Source organism: Copadichromis virginalis, linkage group LG20, assembly GCF_057382275.1.
Source record: "Copadichromis virginalis isolate Kocher_CV1m ecotype Utaka linkage group LG20, C_Virginalis_male_GT1.1, whole genome shotgun sequence".
Lineage (NCBI taxonomy): Eukaryota > Metazoa > Chordata > Actinopteri > Cichliformes > Cichlidae > Copadichromis > Copadichromis virginalis.
In genome coordinates this window covers 30355109-30369827 of record NC_140637.1, presented here as the reverse complement: position 1 = coordinate 30369827, position 14719 = coordinate 30355109, and the positions used below count along the sequence as shown (strand labels likewise).

General features: G+C 36.9%; 1 protein-coding gene across 1 annotated transcript; it reads left to right on the top strand.

Moving 5' to 3' along the window:
- Nucleotides 1-3882: 3882 nt before the first annotated feature.
- On the top strand, nucleotides 3883-5093 carry LOC146685126 (uncharacterized). The gene is made up of 4 exons (XM_085444628.1): nucleotides 3883-4114; nucleotides 4365-4472; nucleotides 4613-4783; nucleotides 4862-5093. The coding sequence occupies exons 1-4, from the start codon at nucleotides 3968-3970 to the stop codon at nucleotides 5021-5023; spliced, it is 588 nt and encodes a 195-aa protein (XP_085300754.1). The 5' UTR covers nucleotides 3883-3967; the 3' UTR covers nucleotides 5024-5093.
- Nucleotides 5094-14719: the final 9626 nt, after the last annotated feature.

Below are 14719 nucleotides of genomic sequence, written 5' to 3'. Positions count from 1 at the left end.
AAATCTTTGTTTTAAACTTGGGAATCATCATGTTATCATGGTGACGCAACCCACAAAGCGTGTTCAGTGACACTAAAGACGTAGGGGGAAAGTGATAATTCGTGTCCACGGAAAAGCAATCATTTATTTAAAATAAATAAATAAATCTTGTCTCTTTGTAGGGTAATTGAGGTGATTAAAGAACTACTTGTGCTTCAAAAGTTCTTATTTCTTACGCTTATTTCTTATACTGCTTGTCAGGGACCAAGGCATAGGACACATGTGTTTAATTCAAAAATTGGATTTTATCTATCCAAAAATATGAAAAATAATTGACAAAGCCAAAACCTTAAATAGGCAGACCAATAAAAGAGGACAACTCAATAAACTAAACTCAAAATAACCACTAACAAAATCTCAAACAAAGAATAAGAAAAACTGGTCACCTGAAATGACGCAAGGGAACTTCCTGGCTTAGCTAAATTATATGAAAGACAAGGGGAAAACAAAGTGGTTGCCATATAACCAATTAACACAAAACAATTAAACAAACTCCAAACACCCCCGAGGCAATGAAGCATGTGGTTTAGTCCAATGAGGCTGTCAGCGGTATTTCAGATCCCCCAGCCCTTTGCCAAACCTTTTGCCAAACCTTTTGCCAACTGGAAAGGAGAAACAGAACCCCCAGGTAACTCAGCCAAAGAAAGCTGCTGTACTATACCATAAAACAGAACTTTGGCCCTGCAGTGTTGATATGTGCGCAGTCCATATAAACCTTGGAAGGTGTGATGGAGAAAAATACATTTAATAAAGAAAAAATATATTGGACAATAAGTTAAATATATTTAAAGTATTGACTGCAGAGTAAACTAAAGTGAAGCAACTAGTGGTGAGTTGTGGAGCTTGCCATCACAGAAAGTGAATAGTGAAGTCGATCAGAAATCAACGTGGAGTGTTAAAAGAAATTATATATTTAAATAAATATGCATTTGTATCAAATTAAAGTGAAGATATTAAAATGAATGGCGCAGAAATAATCAAATGTGGCAGTTAATATAAACTGTTATGATGGAACCATGATGGCTCTTCTTTTTTACAGAAAGGTATCCGTGGTGTTTCACCTGCATGTGTCGATAAACTGTGGAAGTACGAGTTTATGATCCATCACTTGCAAACTCTGTGAAATGCAAGAACTCCCTCCGATTTTCTTTCTTTCTTTGTTTAAAAAAAATCATATTAAACTAAATATCTTTGAATCTTGGATTACTGCCTTGGTAAAACACCTGCACCTACCGGATGTGTTCCAATATTTTCTAATAAATAATTATTGCCATACAAATTATTTCTAAACGAAATATTTAGTGTGGATAATAAAAGTAATTGTTCGCTGCTACTGAAAATAACAAAGAGGACTGCACCATTTGATAACAGCACAAACCGACTATAAACGACCTGAGCAGGAGCTTTTTCTGGACTTTTATTCCTGGACAAAGTGTGATAAGAATTATGTGCATAATATGGTTTTCTCACAAGCCTAAAGTGAGGAGCTATAACGTTTATGCTTTTATTGGTCATGTCTTTGCCGTATTTTTGAGTGGTTCTCAAACCTTTTCTGGCATGTCCTCTCCCTCCCCCTACAGTTAAAAGTAATAATAATAATAATAATAATAATAATAATAATAACGGTCGCCTTGATTACACCAACACACTCTTGTTTATTTCCCCTATATCATAAGTTTAATCAGCTTGGTTTCAGTTTATATTCTCCCCCTGGTCGTGTCACAGTGAGTGCCTATAGCATCGCGTGGTTTAACTGCGCAGCCACAAGTTAGAAGTGATTAATCCCAGCAACAACTAGGACACACAGAAGTGGGACTGTGCGTGATCCAGGGGTTTACATAGCAGCGTATGTTGACGTTGTTCAGGGGGAAATCTCCCATAGCAGCGAGAACATCAAAGCAACAGAGAGTGTGTGAAAGAGATGGTTGACCCGCAATTTTCGGATCCTCTGTCGTGTTAATCTTTCTTGATTGGACAAAAACGCCATATATGTGTTTATCCTATCAGCTGAGGATGAGCTATTTGACAGAGGTAGGAACTTAATGCATTTTTCTGCTAATCTGAAATAAAGTCTCTAACCAAAGCTTTTTAATTGACAAATAAACACATAGATGGTCAGTAAATGTAATAGCAGGACCAAATCATTAGTGTTTGTGTGTTTTCGCAATAACGTTGAACAGAAATGGGAAAGATAAAGGAAGTGTATATCTTATGTCTTCCCTGAACTTTTTCTTTCTCAGAAAAAAAACAGACTATTTGGTTTTTCTCTGGTAGTGAAGAGGGGCAGATCATGGACACAAACGGAAAGTTTGCCCAATAAGAACTCACCTCGTTATCGCTCTGAAATACAAAGGTTACTCTCACTTCCTCGCCAGATGTGAAACTTTGATTAGAAAGACTTTAGTTGGTGTCTTTTTCCTTGTAATCTTTCGCACATAATAAGTGAAAAATGTGGTCATTGTGAATGATTTGATATTACACGATTAAAGCGACCCATAAAGGGGAAGACATGAACATTGTCAGACTGAATAACATTGTTGCTAACCTGGATTTTTTCTTTTGTCTTTCTTTCATTGTATTGTATACGGCGCGGGACATCTTGGGCTCTTTAGCGTCATGGTTTAAAGCCCACAGCCTGCCGACCCGAGTATTTTTGCTAACCGTGTACCCATCTTCTGATAGCTGATGGCAGCAGCCTTATCTGAAACATGACAGTGAGTTCACTGTACTCAAATGGCCTCCACAGCCACCAGATCTAAGTCGAGATTCGGGATGATGGAGAATCACATCGTGGTTAAGCAGCCGCAACAACTATTTGATGCTATCATGCCGATATGAACCACAATCTCTGATAAATGTCACCTTCATCTTGAGGTTTGACACGAAGAATTAAGACTGTGCTTAAGGCACACAACGGAGGGCTCAACCAGGTCTTGTGCCAAAGAGTGACAGTCTGCAAATAAAAATAAAAATGACGTTGTTGTCCTATAACCTGTCAAACAAATGCCAAACACATCTCTCATGAATGATATCAAGCCATTTTTAATCAAAAAGAACATTCCTATCACCAGCCAGTTAGTTTTACATATTGTTTTTATTTATCTGGTAAAAAGTGAAATTGATGTTAAAATACTTCTTTCAAGAGAGATCCTGCCAAGAGGGCGGCAATATGGAATTCATATAAAGATATTTTATGTGCCCAAAAAGGCTTGGTTGATCATAAACCTAAAAAGTAGGTATTGTACAACAACGCAGTCACAAATAGCTAAACTTGCAAAACAGGTAACTTCTTTATTTTATATATAACATATATATTTAACATATATACATGGCATTTATTAACATGAGCAAAGATATTAGAAACAACAAAATCGCAAATCACTTTCAGCAGGCACAAGGCTGGTACGAGTGAGGCGTCCCCAGTTAAGTGACCGGTGAATGCAGTTTTCCCTTTGAGGGTAACAGCATGACTGTGCCCCGATGTGAAACTTTGATTAGAAAATGTTTAAGCGAGTTGGCCTTTTTCGCTTGTAGCCTTATCACAAACAGTAAAGCATGAAACTGTGGTGGCGCTGACTAATTTCATATGATGTGTAATTAGAGCAACTCAATAATTAAAAAAGGGAAAGACGTGGATTTTGCAAGCCGACGAATATCATTGTTATGATCGGAGTTTCGCATTCTTCCAATGAATTCGACCTGAATTACCTAATGCGTTTCCTGTCTTCCTGTTGCGTAGTTAATTGGCTCACACCTGAGAGGGAAGCCCTTGGGAAACCCTGCATTGAGTCACAAGTTAAAAGCATCCCTCGCGCTCTCATTCTCAAATCACACTCAGACGGGGCGAGTTCTTTTTAACAGACGATATTTAAGGTCCCAGCACCTCTCTCACAGAAAGGATCTCACAGCAGGAGGCAAATAACTAACCATGGCGCACTCTTTTACTTTTGCTGTTCTCTCTTTAATGTTTTTTTCCACCGCGTCTGCTGCTCCAGCCGGGCATCAAGAATCCTGCGTTGACGTACAGACCAGTTCGCTGGAACTTAATAAAATTGCTAGAAATGTATCTCTGGAGGTGAGTTGTTCAATTTTTTTTCCCAAGCTATTTCTTAATTTCTCCTTTTTAACCACTAGTGGAGGGGAAAACAAACTTTTTACTGCGCATTTGGAATATGTTTTGCTCACTCAAACGCATGCTTAGACGATGCCAAAGCAATAAACACATTTAAAAAGTCTAGTTTTAAAGTATGAAAGGTTTTCTCACAGGAGATACATTACATTGTACCACGATGTGCTCATACCGACTGTTTCCAAATGTTCTGCAGGCACGAAAGGGATTAGTTACGAGGGAAGAGATACAATTTAGCACCTTACTTGTGTGGATGAACTCAAAAGACATGTGTGATCCTGGGACCCTCAAACAGGAATCTCTGGTAATATCACCTATAAGAATTATAAACTGTGACATGAATTTAATTGAACTGATATTGACATAAATCTGTGACTTCAAAATACGATATGTTATCTGATTAGGTGCGATTTCTAATCCTTTTTGTCTATTCTTCGTCCTTAGCCATGCTTTGGGAAGATCATCAAAGTCCTTGACCGTTACAGAAGTCTGGTGAGGAGGATTTCTGAATTTGAAAGGTGCTCAGAGTTTGCCAGCCAGGTGGTGCCAGTGATAAATAAGCTGCACACTGACGTGACGAAGTGCGCTGATTCGAAGGGAGAATGGGGAGCAGTGGTAAGTTTGGTCATCAAAGTATTTGCTTTTGACAACAGCACTGATACAGCATGCTTGCTGATCGGTCTGATTCTGCAGGATCTAGCCGTCGGAGAAGTAACAATTCCGGAGTGGGAGAAGCCGTATCTGTGTCGCTACATTCTGGACAGACTCTTCTCCTTCTCCATCTTCACCGCTCGCGTCCTTTCAGTTGGAGATCCGGCTCACCACACAGACGGGACAACTCAGAAATGCATGTAGAACCTCACAGTATTTTAAATACTCAATGTATTGAGCATCTTTTAAATTGATCACAGTGATCGCAGTTTGTAGTGCAGTTTTCTGTAGTTAATAATTTATCGATTTTAATGATCTTTCCGAAAGGTTTGATATATTTATTAAAGTTTTTATTTATTGTATTTATTGTTTTTATTCATAATAATCAATGAATACTTAATGTATTCACCACTGTATTTTTCATTCAAACTGTATACAATATTTATTATAATAAAAACTGCTACGCATGATAACGTGTTTTGACCCTTAAATTTATTTAGATATATATTATTTATCCTATGGCGATTGTTCTTTTTGCCCAAACGATCACAATAAATGCTTACTCATTCAGGAAATTTATGAAGTTACCTGCGCTGAGGTATCCCTCTTCTCATCGAATAATTTTGAATAATAATGTTATGGTGCTAAAAGGAAGCTGTGCTTTCCTAAAACATTCCTGCTGCACTACTTCCTGCATATTTCCTCCCAGTCAACGCCTCTGCTCAGACCTGTTTGTTTGCATTCAGATGATGCAACGCATGTACAGCGGTAATTCAAAGAAAGGGGAAAAGAGAGAGAATGTGACACGTTTTTAAGGGGAAGAGGAAGTATTAATGAGCGTAAAGGCACTATAGGCTGCTCAACAAGGAAGTCTCTCCTACTGTGAGTGGTTTGATATCCTGAAATTATTCCGCCTCCCTCGTGTCCCACCCACCTGCACTCTTTGTGAGTTCGAAACTCCATACTCTACAGTTTCCATCCACTGCTGGAGAGCACAACTTATTTTCCTGGCTCTCGGAGCACATGAGGAAATTATTTACCTATTGAGCACATTTGCAAAAACTGAAAAATGTTCAATAAGTAATCACGTCAAATATAACACACAAAGAAAAATAACAGATGTGAACCCACATACAGCATTTAAGGTGCTACACTAATCAGCAATGGATGCTTTTGATGTCTGTGGGTAGGATCAGTTTTTTTTTTTTTTTTTTTTTTTTTTAAATCACCTGCATGGTTTATTGTATGAGACGTGACGTTTACTCTGCAGAGGATTTGTGATGCAATCAGGAAGTTCAGAAATGTTACGATTAGTCACTCGAGAGATTTTGTAATTACGGTTATGATAATTTAAAAAAATCCTGGGCGGTGTATTGAAGGGATTAGGTCAAAATTATTTCCTTTAAAAAAATCTTGAACCAATTAGATTGCAAAATGAAAAGATCACCAAATACGACACAATATACTCATGGCAATCAGATGTAATCACATGATTTATATACAATAATGCAAGCTTTTCCTTTTGATAAAGCTTACAGACTGGGGAACTTCCAGTGATGCACTGAGCATTTCTTTCCTTTTCCCCTCATTCATCATGCATATTATTAACTCCTGTCTTCTCTCCCCCTAAGTCCATTGCTTTATGATAAAAATCTAAAATGTAAATGTTAAAAATTTCAGTCTGGATTGAAGAGCTGCCAATGTGACTCAAAATGTTTTGTTTTGTTTTTGTTTTTTGCTTTTGCGCACCAGTATCAAAACAGCAACTGTTTGAGTCTGTTATTTTGCAGAAACTGAAGATTTTCAGTTATTCCTTCCCACCTTTGGAAAGGACAGCTCAAGTTAATCAATAGAATTACTGCTGAAAAACAAAACAAAAACAAAACAAAAAAACTAGATGGCTGTGTAAAGATGTTTGACCATACTGGAACATATTGTACAGTCTTTTTTTATTTATTTAAACTCAAACAGCAGCTGTCAAAACAGCAGCTCATGATCCACTTTTTTTCTTTTTTTGTCCATACTGTGAGTGTGCTCTATTATGTTGCAAACACTTAAGCTGTTCAGTGTCCCTGATTCTGAAACGCTCGTCGTTTATGACAGGGGTCCCCAATCCCAGTCCACGAGGGCCGGTGTCCCTGCAGGTTTTAGATGTGTCCTTGATCCATCACAGCTGATTTAAATGGATAAATTACCTTCTCAACATGTCTTGAAGTTCTTCAGAGGCCTGGTAATGAACTAATCATGTGATTCAGGTGTGTTGACCCAGGGTGAGATCTAAAACCTGCAGGGACACCGGCCCTCGCGGACTAGGATTGGGGACCCCTGGTTTATGATTATGTCGATTGGTCAATCAGAGGATTCTTAGATTAGCCTTTATTGTCTCCCTTGGGAGAAATTCACCTTGGTCAAATGAGGCAAACATGTCATCTAAGAGATCAGACACATAGAAATCCTCATTACCACATGCAGCCACCCATTGCCATTTAATAATATGATTGATAATGGCACTATAGAAAATGTGGTTTGGTCAGTGGTTGTTGATCAGTGGTCATGAGAATTTGCATAATCATGATGAAGGAACTGACCACCCAGCCCATTGTTCCTTCAGTGGGCTGGTTTCAGTCACTATGCGAATGTACTGTTTTTAAGATTTGGGGAAACCTGCAGTCAGCTGAGACTGAAGAAGTCACTTGGATGAGTGACGAAACATTTCTGCCACTGAAAACGTTACGTCCACATGAATCAACTTTTGGAGAGTGGGGTTTCAACAATCCATTCAAATTTGGCTTACATTCACTGAGAATTTCAAGGTCAGCTTAATTTATTTATTTGTCAAAGATTTGAAAACAAAATATATTGTAAGACTTTTTTGCCAATATATACAGATATATTAAAAAAACAAAATGAATTTGTGATCAAAAACTTTATTCACCTGATATTTACTAAAAATGTAAGCAAATTTTACTAAACATTAAAATTAATGCTACACATTTACTATATCCACAAAAATAACAAATAAATATACTCAAAATTATGTCAGGTATATTAAAATAGGTTTCAACAGAGCAAATAACAAAAGCTTCTACTGTGTGCTTCTTTTTACTGCACTACAAACTCCTTAAAGTATATGTAAAAAGAACAAAGAAAACAAAATGAACATGTCCATAATACAATAATTCATTTACTACTATAAAAGTAAATACTGCCCAGAAAGGGACCTGTGTTGGCGGATATTTGTGCTCTCAGAGTGCTTCTTGTTTAATTGTGTGAAAAAAGTGTGACGCTTAAATTCATCAGAACATAGTGTACGGTAATCGTGTGGTCAATAGCAGTGACATCACTTCTCTTTTTATTTATTTATTTATTTAACAACATGCACATGCTACCGGGAAACAATATCCTCAGGATCCTCCAGCACTACCCCCCCCCCCCCCCCTTTTACTGTTAGAGGGACAATAACCAGGTGAACTCAGGTGTAGATACCAAGTGAGAGACACAGCATAGGTCAAAATGATTTTTGCGAAGAGTAAGGGAAAATGACTAGGGATGGCCAACTCAGACTTGGCAAGGGAAAGCCAAGTCTGAGTTGGAAGGGGGAAGTGGTTTGAGTGCAGTGATGTAGTGAGTCAGAAGGAGATAAACACTGCAGCCAAAACAGAAAATCTCCAAGTGGTAATTGTTAGCATATATGTGAACAGTTTGGCCACACATTGCAGCAGAGACCATGATGTGGCCACCTGTAAATATAAGTAGTAGTAGTTTGTTTTTGTTTGTTTGTTTCTTGGGGGGGGGGGGGGGTTCTGCCTGTCCTAAATATGGTGTTTGACTTGGACAAACTCAGACACATTAACAGTGCTGGGAGGTAGTCAGATACATATTATATTTGACTGTGTTGACCTTTCCTACTCTTTTTTACTATGTTAATACAATAAGAATAAAAGAAAACTGAGGGTTTTTTTGTGGTCTCAAATGATAAAAGTCACTGGGATTCAGTAAAGATGCATGCACAGACTGACATACCTTGGAGGAGGTATGGAGCCATATCTGACAATTTGGCCAATTATGAAACAAACATTTCCCCCCTCTGTGTGAAACTGAAAAATAATTCTAGCAGAAAATGACAAAACCTCCATTTCTCAGTATATTTCTTGGTGCTTCATTTTCCTTTCAGTGCTTTCCATCATATTCAACAAAATCTGCCAAGTTTGTGACTTTCTGTTGACTTGTAATTTTCACCGATGGGCATAGCATTAGAGAGGCTAACCTTCATTTTACTGCAATAAAAATCCTTCCCTTCACAACCATTGGGTGGAAGCCAGACTTTAGAAAAGTGCATGGTCATCCAAATATGGGACACTTAGAGAAGGACATCTGGTCACCTTAGCTCTGGCTTCAGTATTCAAGCCAGCGCCGCTGTTAGTTATTTGATCCATATTTCTTTGAGGACAATAAATGTCTTTACAAAATTTCAGTCTAGACCAAAGAAGAGGTTCCTTAGAGCTGCTTGCTTTTGGATAGAAATTCTCTTATTCTGAGCCCCTCTATGACTTCTCATTTACATCATCCCCTAAAATATACTGATAAATATACATTTTCCACTCAAAAAAGTTTGTCAGAACACCCTGAACATTCAGTCAGTGGTCATTAGGAATAACATGATTTGTGCTTTTTAATTGTTTTCACACAATGCTGGGAAGCAACCACATCAGAGTGACATAACAGGTAACAGCACTTCTGCTTTATTTCTCTTCAATCATTCTACTCATTCCCGCTCTCCAAGACGCTTCCCTTACTGCACCATCAGACTCATCAAATCAAGGTTGAATTTCCACACTTGAGTTTACAGCTCATTGTTAAGTACTAAGTGATTATAACCCATCAACTGCTGCAGATGATCAGACAAATTCTGTGTGGACAATTCAACTATTGTTTAATAAGGGCAAATAAAAGACTCAGAGGTAAATATTAAATTTCCCTAAAGAAAAATGTCTGACGCAGCAAGCTTAAGTTTTTCAGAATATCCAAGACATTCAGCCAGTTCAGTAACGACATCACTTTCTTTTTCTCCTTTTTTACACAGCTCTCGTGCTACTGAAGAGGAGTCTCCTCAGTGTGACAGAATAGCAAACAGTACTTCTGACTTTGTTCACACTGGCATAGGCTTACTTATTTCCCTCCTAAGAGGTATTCCCATTTCCATAAAATCAAGCTTGTTAAATTAAGAATGAATTGCCACACTTATACTTAAACACTTTACTGCTCTGAGCATTCTGAAATCACAATGCATCAACAGCAGCTACAAAGAGATTCTCTGTTTACTTTACTTCAGCTTTATAATAGGACTGCACTGGAGTTTACCCAATGGCTAACTCAGTTTTCACAAAGTAAAAGAGATTAATAAATCATAATATAAGCCCATTTTATGAGTTCTGCATTCAATAAATAAAATCTTAATAGGCTATATCAACTGGAATCATCAGAAGTACTCATTATGCAAAATTATGTTTTTTGAAGCTTGGTGGGATTAATAAGTCACGGGGCTCTGGCACAAAAAATACGCTCCAACTGATCGACTCACCCAACTGTTTGCTTACTGTGGAAGGGGCATGCATTGAATCACAAAGCTTGACTAAAGGAAATGAAATAAAAAATATGCATCTATTAGAGACCTGAAACTGATGTTTATGTAAAAACAAAAATAAATGATTAAATAGAGAAAAGGATGGTCAGGTGACTGGCTTACTTCCAGAGCTTTTTTTGCAGCTGTGTTGTGTAAAAATAATACTAATAATAATACTAATAATAATTATCCTTTTATGTGTCAAGATGATTATGACTGCTTGCGCCTGTGAATCAAGCTCATGGTGAATCAACTGATGATTGTAAGACCGTCACTGCAGACAGTCTTACAATCAATCATCAGTTGTACAATCAGTGTTGTCTGGGTTCAGCTGATGAGCATATTTCTCTTTCTCACTATATTTATAATATAACATAAATGCTATAAGAGTCAAAGCATTTGCCCTTTTGACTGCTCAAACCAAAAATGCAGGTTAGTGATGACTGCTTCCCCTTGCTCTCCATTTAGCAAAAAGCCATTTCTTTATTTTTAAGCTAAGGAGTCTCTTATCAAAGAGAGAATACACACTGTTTGGAAAGGGAGTTGGCCAGTAACGTTGCACATAGAGACTCATTACAGAGTTGCAGTATAAAGAAGAACAAGGGGTGTCAAACTCCAGGCCTCGAGGGACGGTGTCCTGCAGGTTTTAGATAACACCCTGGGTCAATACACGTGAATCAAATGATTAGTTTATTACCAGGTCTCTGGAGAACTACAAGACATTTTTAGGAGGTAATTTAGCCATTTAAATCAGCTGTGTTGGATCAAAGACACATCTAAAACCTGCAGGACACCGGCCACTGAGGCCTGGAGTTCGACACCTGTGACTGTTAAACAAATTCACAAACTTGATACTAAGAAAACAAATGCAACTTAACAAGATGTCAAAGTGAAATAGATATCGAGTTTAACTCTCGATTTATCAGCATAAACTTGATGGTCTTAGGGAAAAAATACCACTTCCTTTCTCAAGTGAGTGCTGTGCATTCACAGCCGGACTGAAACTGAAGTATCTGCTCAGAAGGAACAGAGAATCAAAACAGGCCATTTGCATGACTCAACTGAGCAATTGCTCTTCACAGAATAAATTCAGATCCTCCAAGTGAAGACATCCTGTTTTCAAGGATTAAAAAACAATAAGTCTGTGAACTAAGAACATCAAAGTAGCTGGGACCTTCCTGTGAATTCACAAGGTTCCTTTCAGGTAGTCCAGTCTTCCTACACAGTCCATTCATGTGAGGCTAACTGGATGTGAGGTAAATAAAGTGCATAATGTGTAGAACAAAGTACGGTATAATCAAATGAATGTATGACTACATGGTTAAATGTGGCCACTTCATACTACAGTATAAAGCATTCTGGGTAGTCAGAAAGTCTAGAAAAGACTATGAATGTCAGTTCACTCCATTTATGTATTATTTTTAATTTCATGGCAAAATTAATCAATGCCCACGATACCATAGAAGCTAACAGTATAATTCTGTAGTTCACTGGTGGCTTTGTACAAAAAAATAGACAAAGATATAGCTCAGAGTTACAAATGGAAAACATACTGAGCTGCAAGACCCGTTTGTAGAAAACATGATTATATTATTCATCTCTATAGTAGAAAAGAGGAATACAAAGGTTACCTAGTCATAGTTTTAAAGTAATTTCCAATACTAGCTTCATAATACTTTTACACTAGACTAATATTTCATCTGCTGGCAGAGTGGTTTAGTTTTACTGCATAAAACACTGTCAGCTATGAATATTTAAAATTCAGTTTCACTGCGTTCCTAAACAGCACTAAAAGTAAATATTTATGTAAAACAATAAATAAGAATTTGGGGTTAATTAAGGCAAGGCAAGGCAAATTTATTTGTATAGCACAATTCAACAACAAGCTGATTCAAAGTGCTTTACAGAGACATTAGAAACAAAAACAAATAAAAAGCATGATTTAAAATTGATTAAAACAAGCAAACAAACAAACTAACTAAACACACACATTTCACACCTGTTCGCGCAATCTGAACCCTTATCGTAAGGGGAGCTACCAGTCCTTCTGTGGACGAGCTACTTTCTATTTTAAATTCCCTGAATTTAAAATACTCTCTAGACCCAGTCTAGACCCAGTTGGGGAGCTACCCAGAGCTCTAAACCCACTTAACAAACAAACAAACAAAACAGTATATAAAATCAAAACAGATAGAATCAGAACAGTAGATAAAATCAGTAGTTAATGTAAGTTTGAAATTTAAGCTTAACAAACAAACAAAACAGTATATAAAATCAAAACAGATAAAATCAGAAATAGGTAAGATCAGTAGTTAGTGTAAGTTTTGAAATTTAAGCTTAAAAGTGTGGATTTGGTGCTTTATTCAAATGCAGCTGAGAATAGGTGAGTCTTCAACCTGGATTTAAATAAACTGAGTGTTTCAGCTGATCTGAGGCTTTCTGGGAGTTTGTTCCAGATATAAGGAGCATAAAAGCTGAATGCAGCTTCTCCGTGTCTGGTTCTGACTCTGGGAACTGATAAAAGACCGGATCCAGGTTAAGGGTGATTTGGACAGATTTTAACGTCCTGCTATTACAACACAAAACAAAAATATATAAATGTATTAAAGAGGATGACTTATTTGAAGGAAGTCAAGTGAATTTTGATGACACCTGACGATTGCATTCAGTCGATGATTTCTTGAAAGGGAAAAAAGTTGTTTGTGTACCGACTATAGTTTCCCTTAAAAAATAAATAAACTGAATTACCGAGCACTGTTGATGAAAATATTACTGATTAAAAATTATATATTGGAAATACTTTACATATTGTTAGAATTAATATTTGAAGCCTTAGTATCAGAGCTAGCCTTCTTGCCTAGTAAACAAAAATCATTGGTTATAATTTAGGTCTTTTATCTTAAAATCTGTGAATTTTAGAAATGATATAATTTGTTATAATCTTTGGCTGCCATACATGAATTGTCTATTAAATATTATTCCCACACATACTAAATTATGATTTCTACAGGCATCCAAATCTACCTTCAAAGACCAAACATCCAAATATCTTAGGGACTTCCATCAATCATGCTGCAGTAACTTTAGCTACATTCCCAAGATTCCACATTAATAAAGCCAGGAAACCTTCCATTTTTTTCCTATTTCTTTTTGTTTATTTTGTTTTACAATTCATATTAAATGTACTTTTCCCCCCCTTTTTTTCAATATTTTGACAAGCTGTGAGGAGGGAATTTTTTTATTAAACACGATGAACTGAGATGGAATTACCCTCATCTATTTGATGTGAAAAGGTCATATCATGTCCTCCTGAGAACTGAGGAAATCTTTCGGTTTAACTCTTTTGTCCACTACAGAGGACATAATGAATAGACTGGGTCTCAGAAGGACATGATCATATCATATTCTGAACGTGTAACCTAAGCCAAAAACTTTTTTGGAAACATCTGGGTGGTTTGAACAGCAGATATTTATCATTGGCTTACACTAGGTTAAGTACTTTTTTGTACAGTTCCGTTCATACTTAGTTTATAGTTTTTTGGTCATAATAGTTCATGTAATCATGTTTTTATCATTATGAATTTGAACTCAACTTTCATTTCTTTACTGTAAAAACAACGCTCTTACCAATAGATGTGTGACTAGGTATTTGTCATGTCATGGCTTCCATCCTCACTTTAGAAAGACCCACTGTTATCATATGTGTCCTGTCCAACCCAGAATGGGGGAAAGATTATTACCTTATAAAACCACCTGAGAAATGGCCAATCAACATGCTAATAACTGAAGTTGCAATGGGCATGATGCATTATTTCAAAAATAAATAAATAAAATTAAACGAATAATAAAAGAAGGCTACTTCTTACAGATTTTCTGATATGCACTAGAAATTGAATTCTATTCTTGTTGTTGTTTTAGAGGTTGTTTGGTGTTCCTTTTAAGATGCAGTGGGTCACATCGACATGGTCCTTTGGCTCGTATTTTGCCTGTATATTGTTTATTTGATAAATGAGAGAAGGTACTTTTGGCTGCTTTCTTGGTCCAGAAGCTAGCTTGTGACCCCCTGGGGATTTCTAGCAAATGTGTTATTCACTACACCAGCAAGTGTTATTATTTTATTGTAACGTTGGTCCAATATGGCTGTAGTTAGCATGAATCCTGAAAAGAGGGTTAGAATATCTCATCTGACAACATTCAACCAGTTCATGAACCTTTTGTTGTTGATCTGGTGTCGGCACATATGAAGACCCACTGATATAGAGTCTGTTGAATACTTT

Excerpts from the sequence above, each read along its gene's own strand:
- LOC146685126 (XM_085444628.1), top strand. The coding sequence starts at position 3,968 with ATGGCGCACTCTTTTACTTTTGCTGTTCTCTCTTTAATGTTTTTTTCC. Across the intron at positions 4,473-4,612 it reads CCCTCAAACAGGAATCTCTG|CCATGCTTTGGGAAGATCAT; the intron begins GTAATATCACCT and ends CTTCGTCCTTAG. Across the intron at positions 4,784-4,861 it reads AGGGAGAATGGGGAGCAGTG|GATCTAGCCGTCGGAGAAGT; the intron begins GTAAGTTTGGTC and ends CTGATTCTGCAG.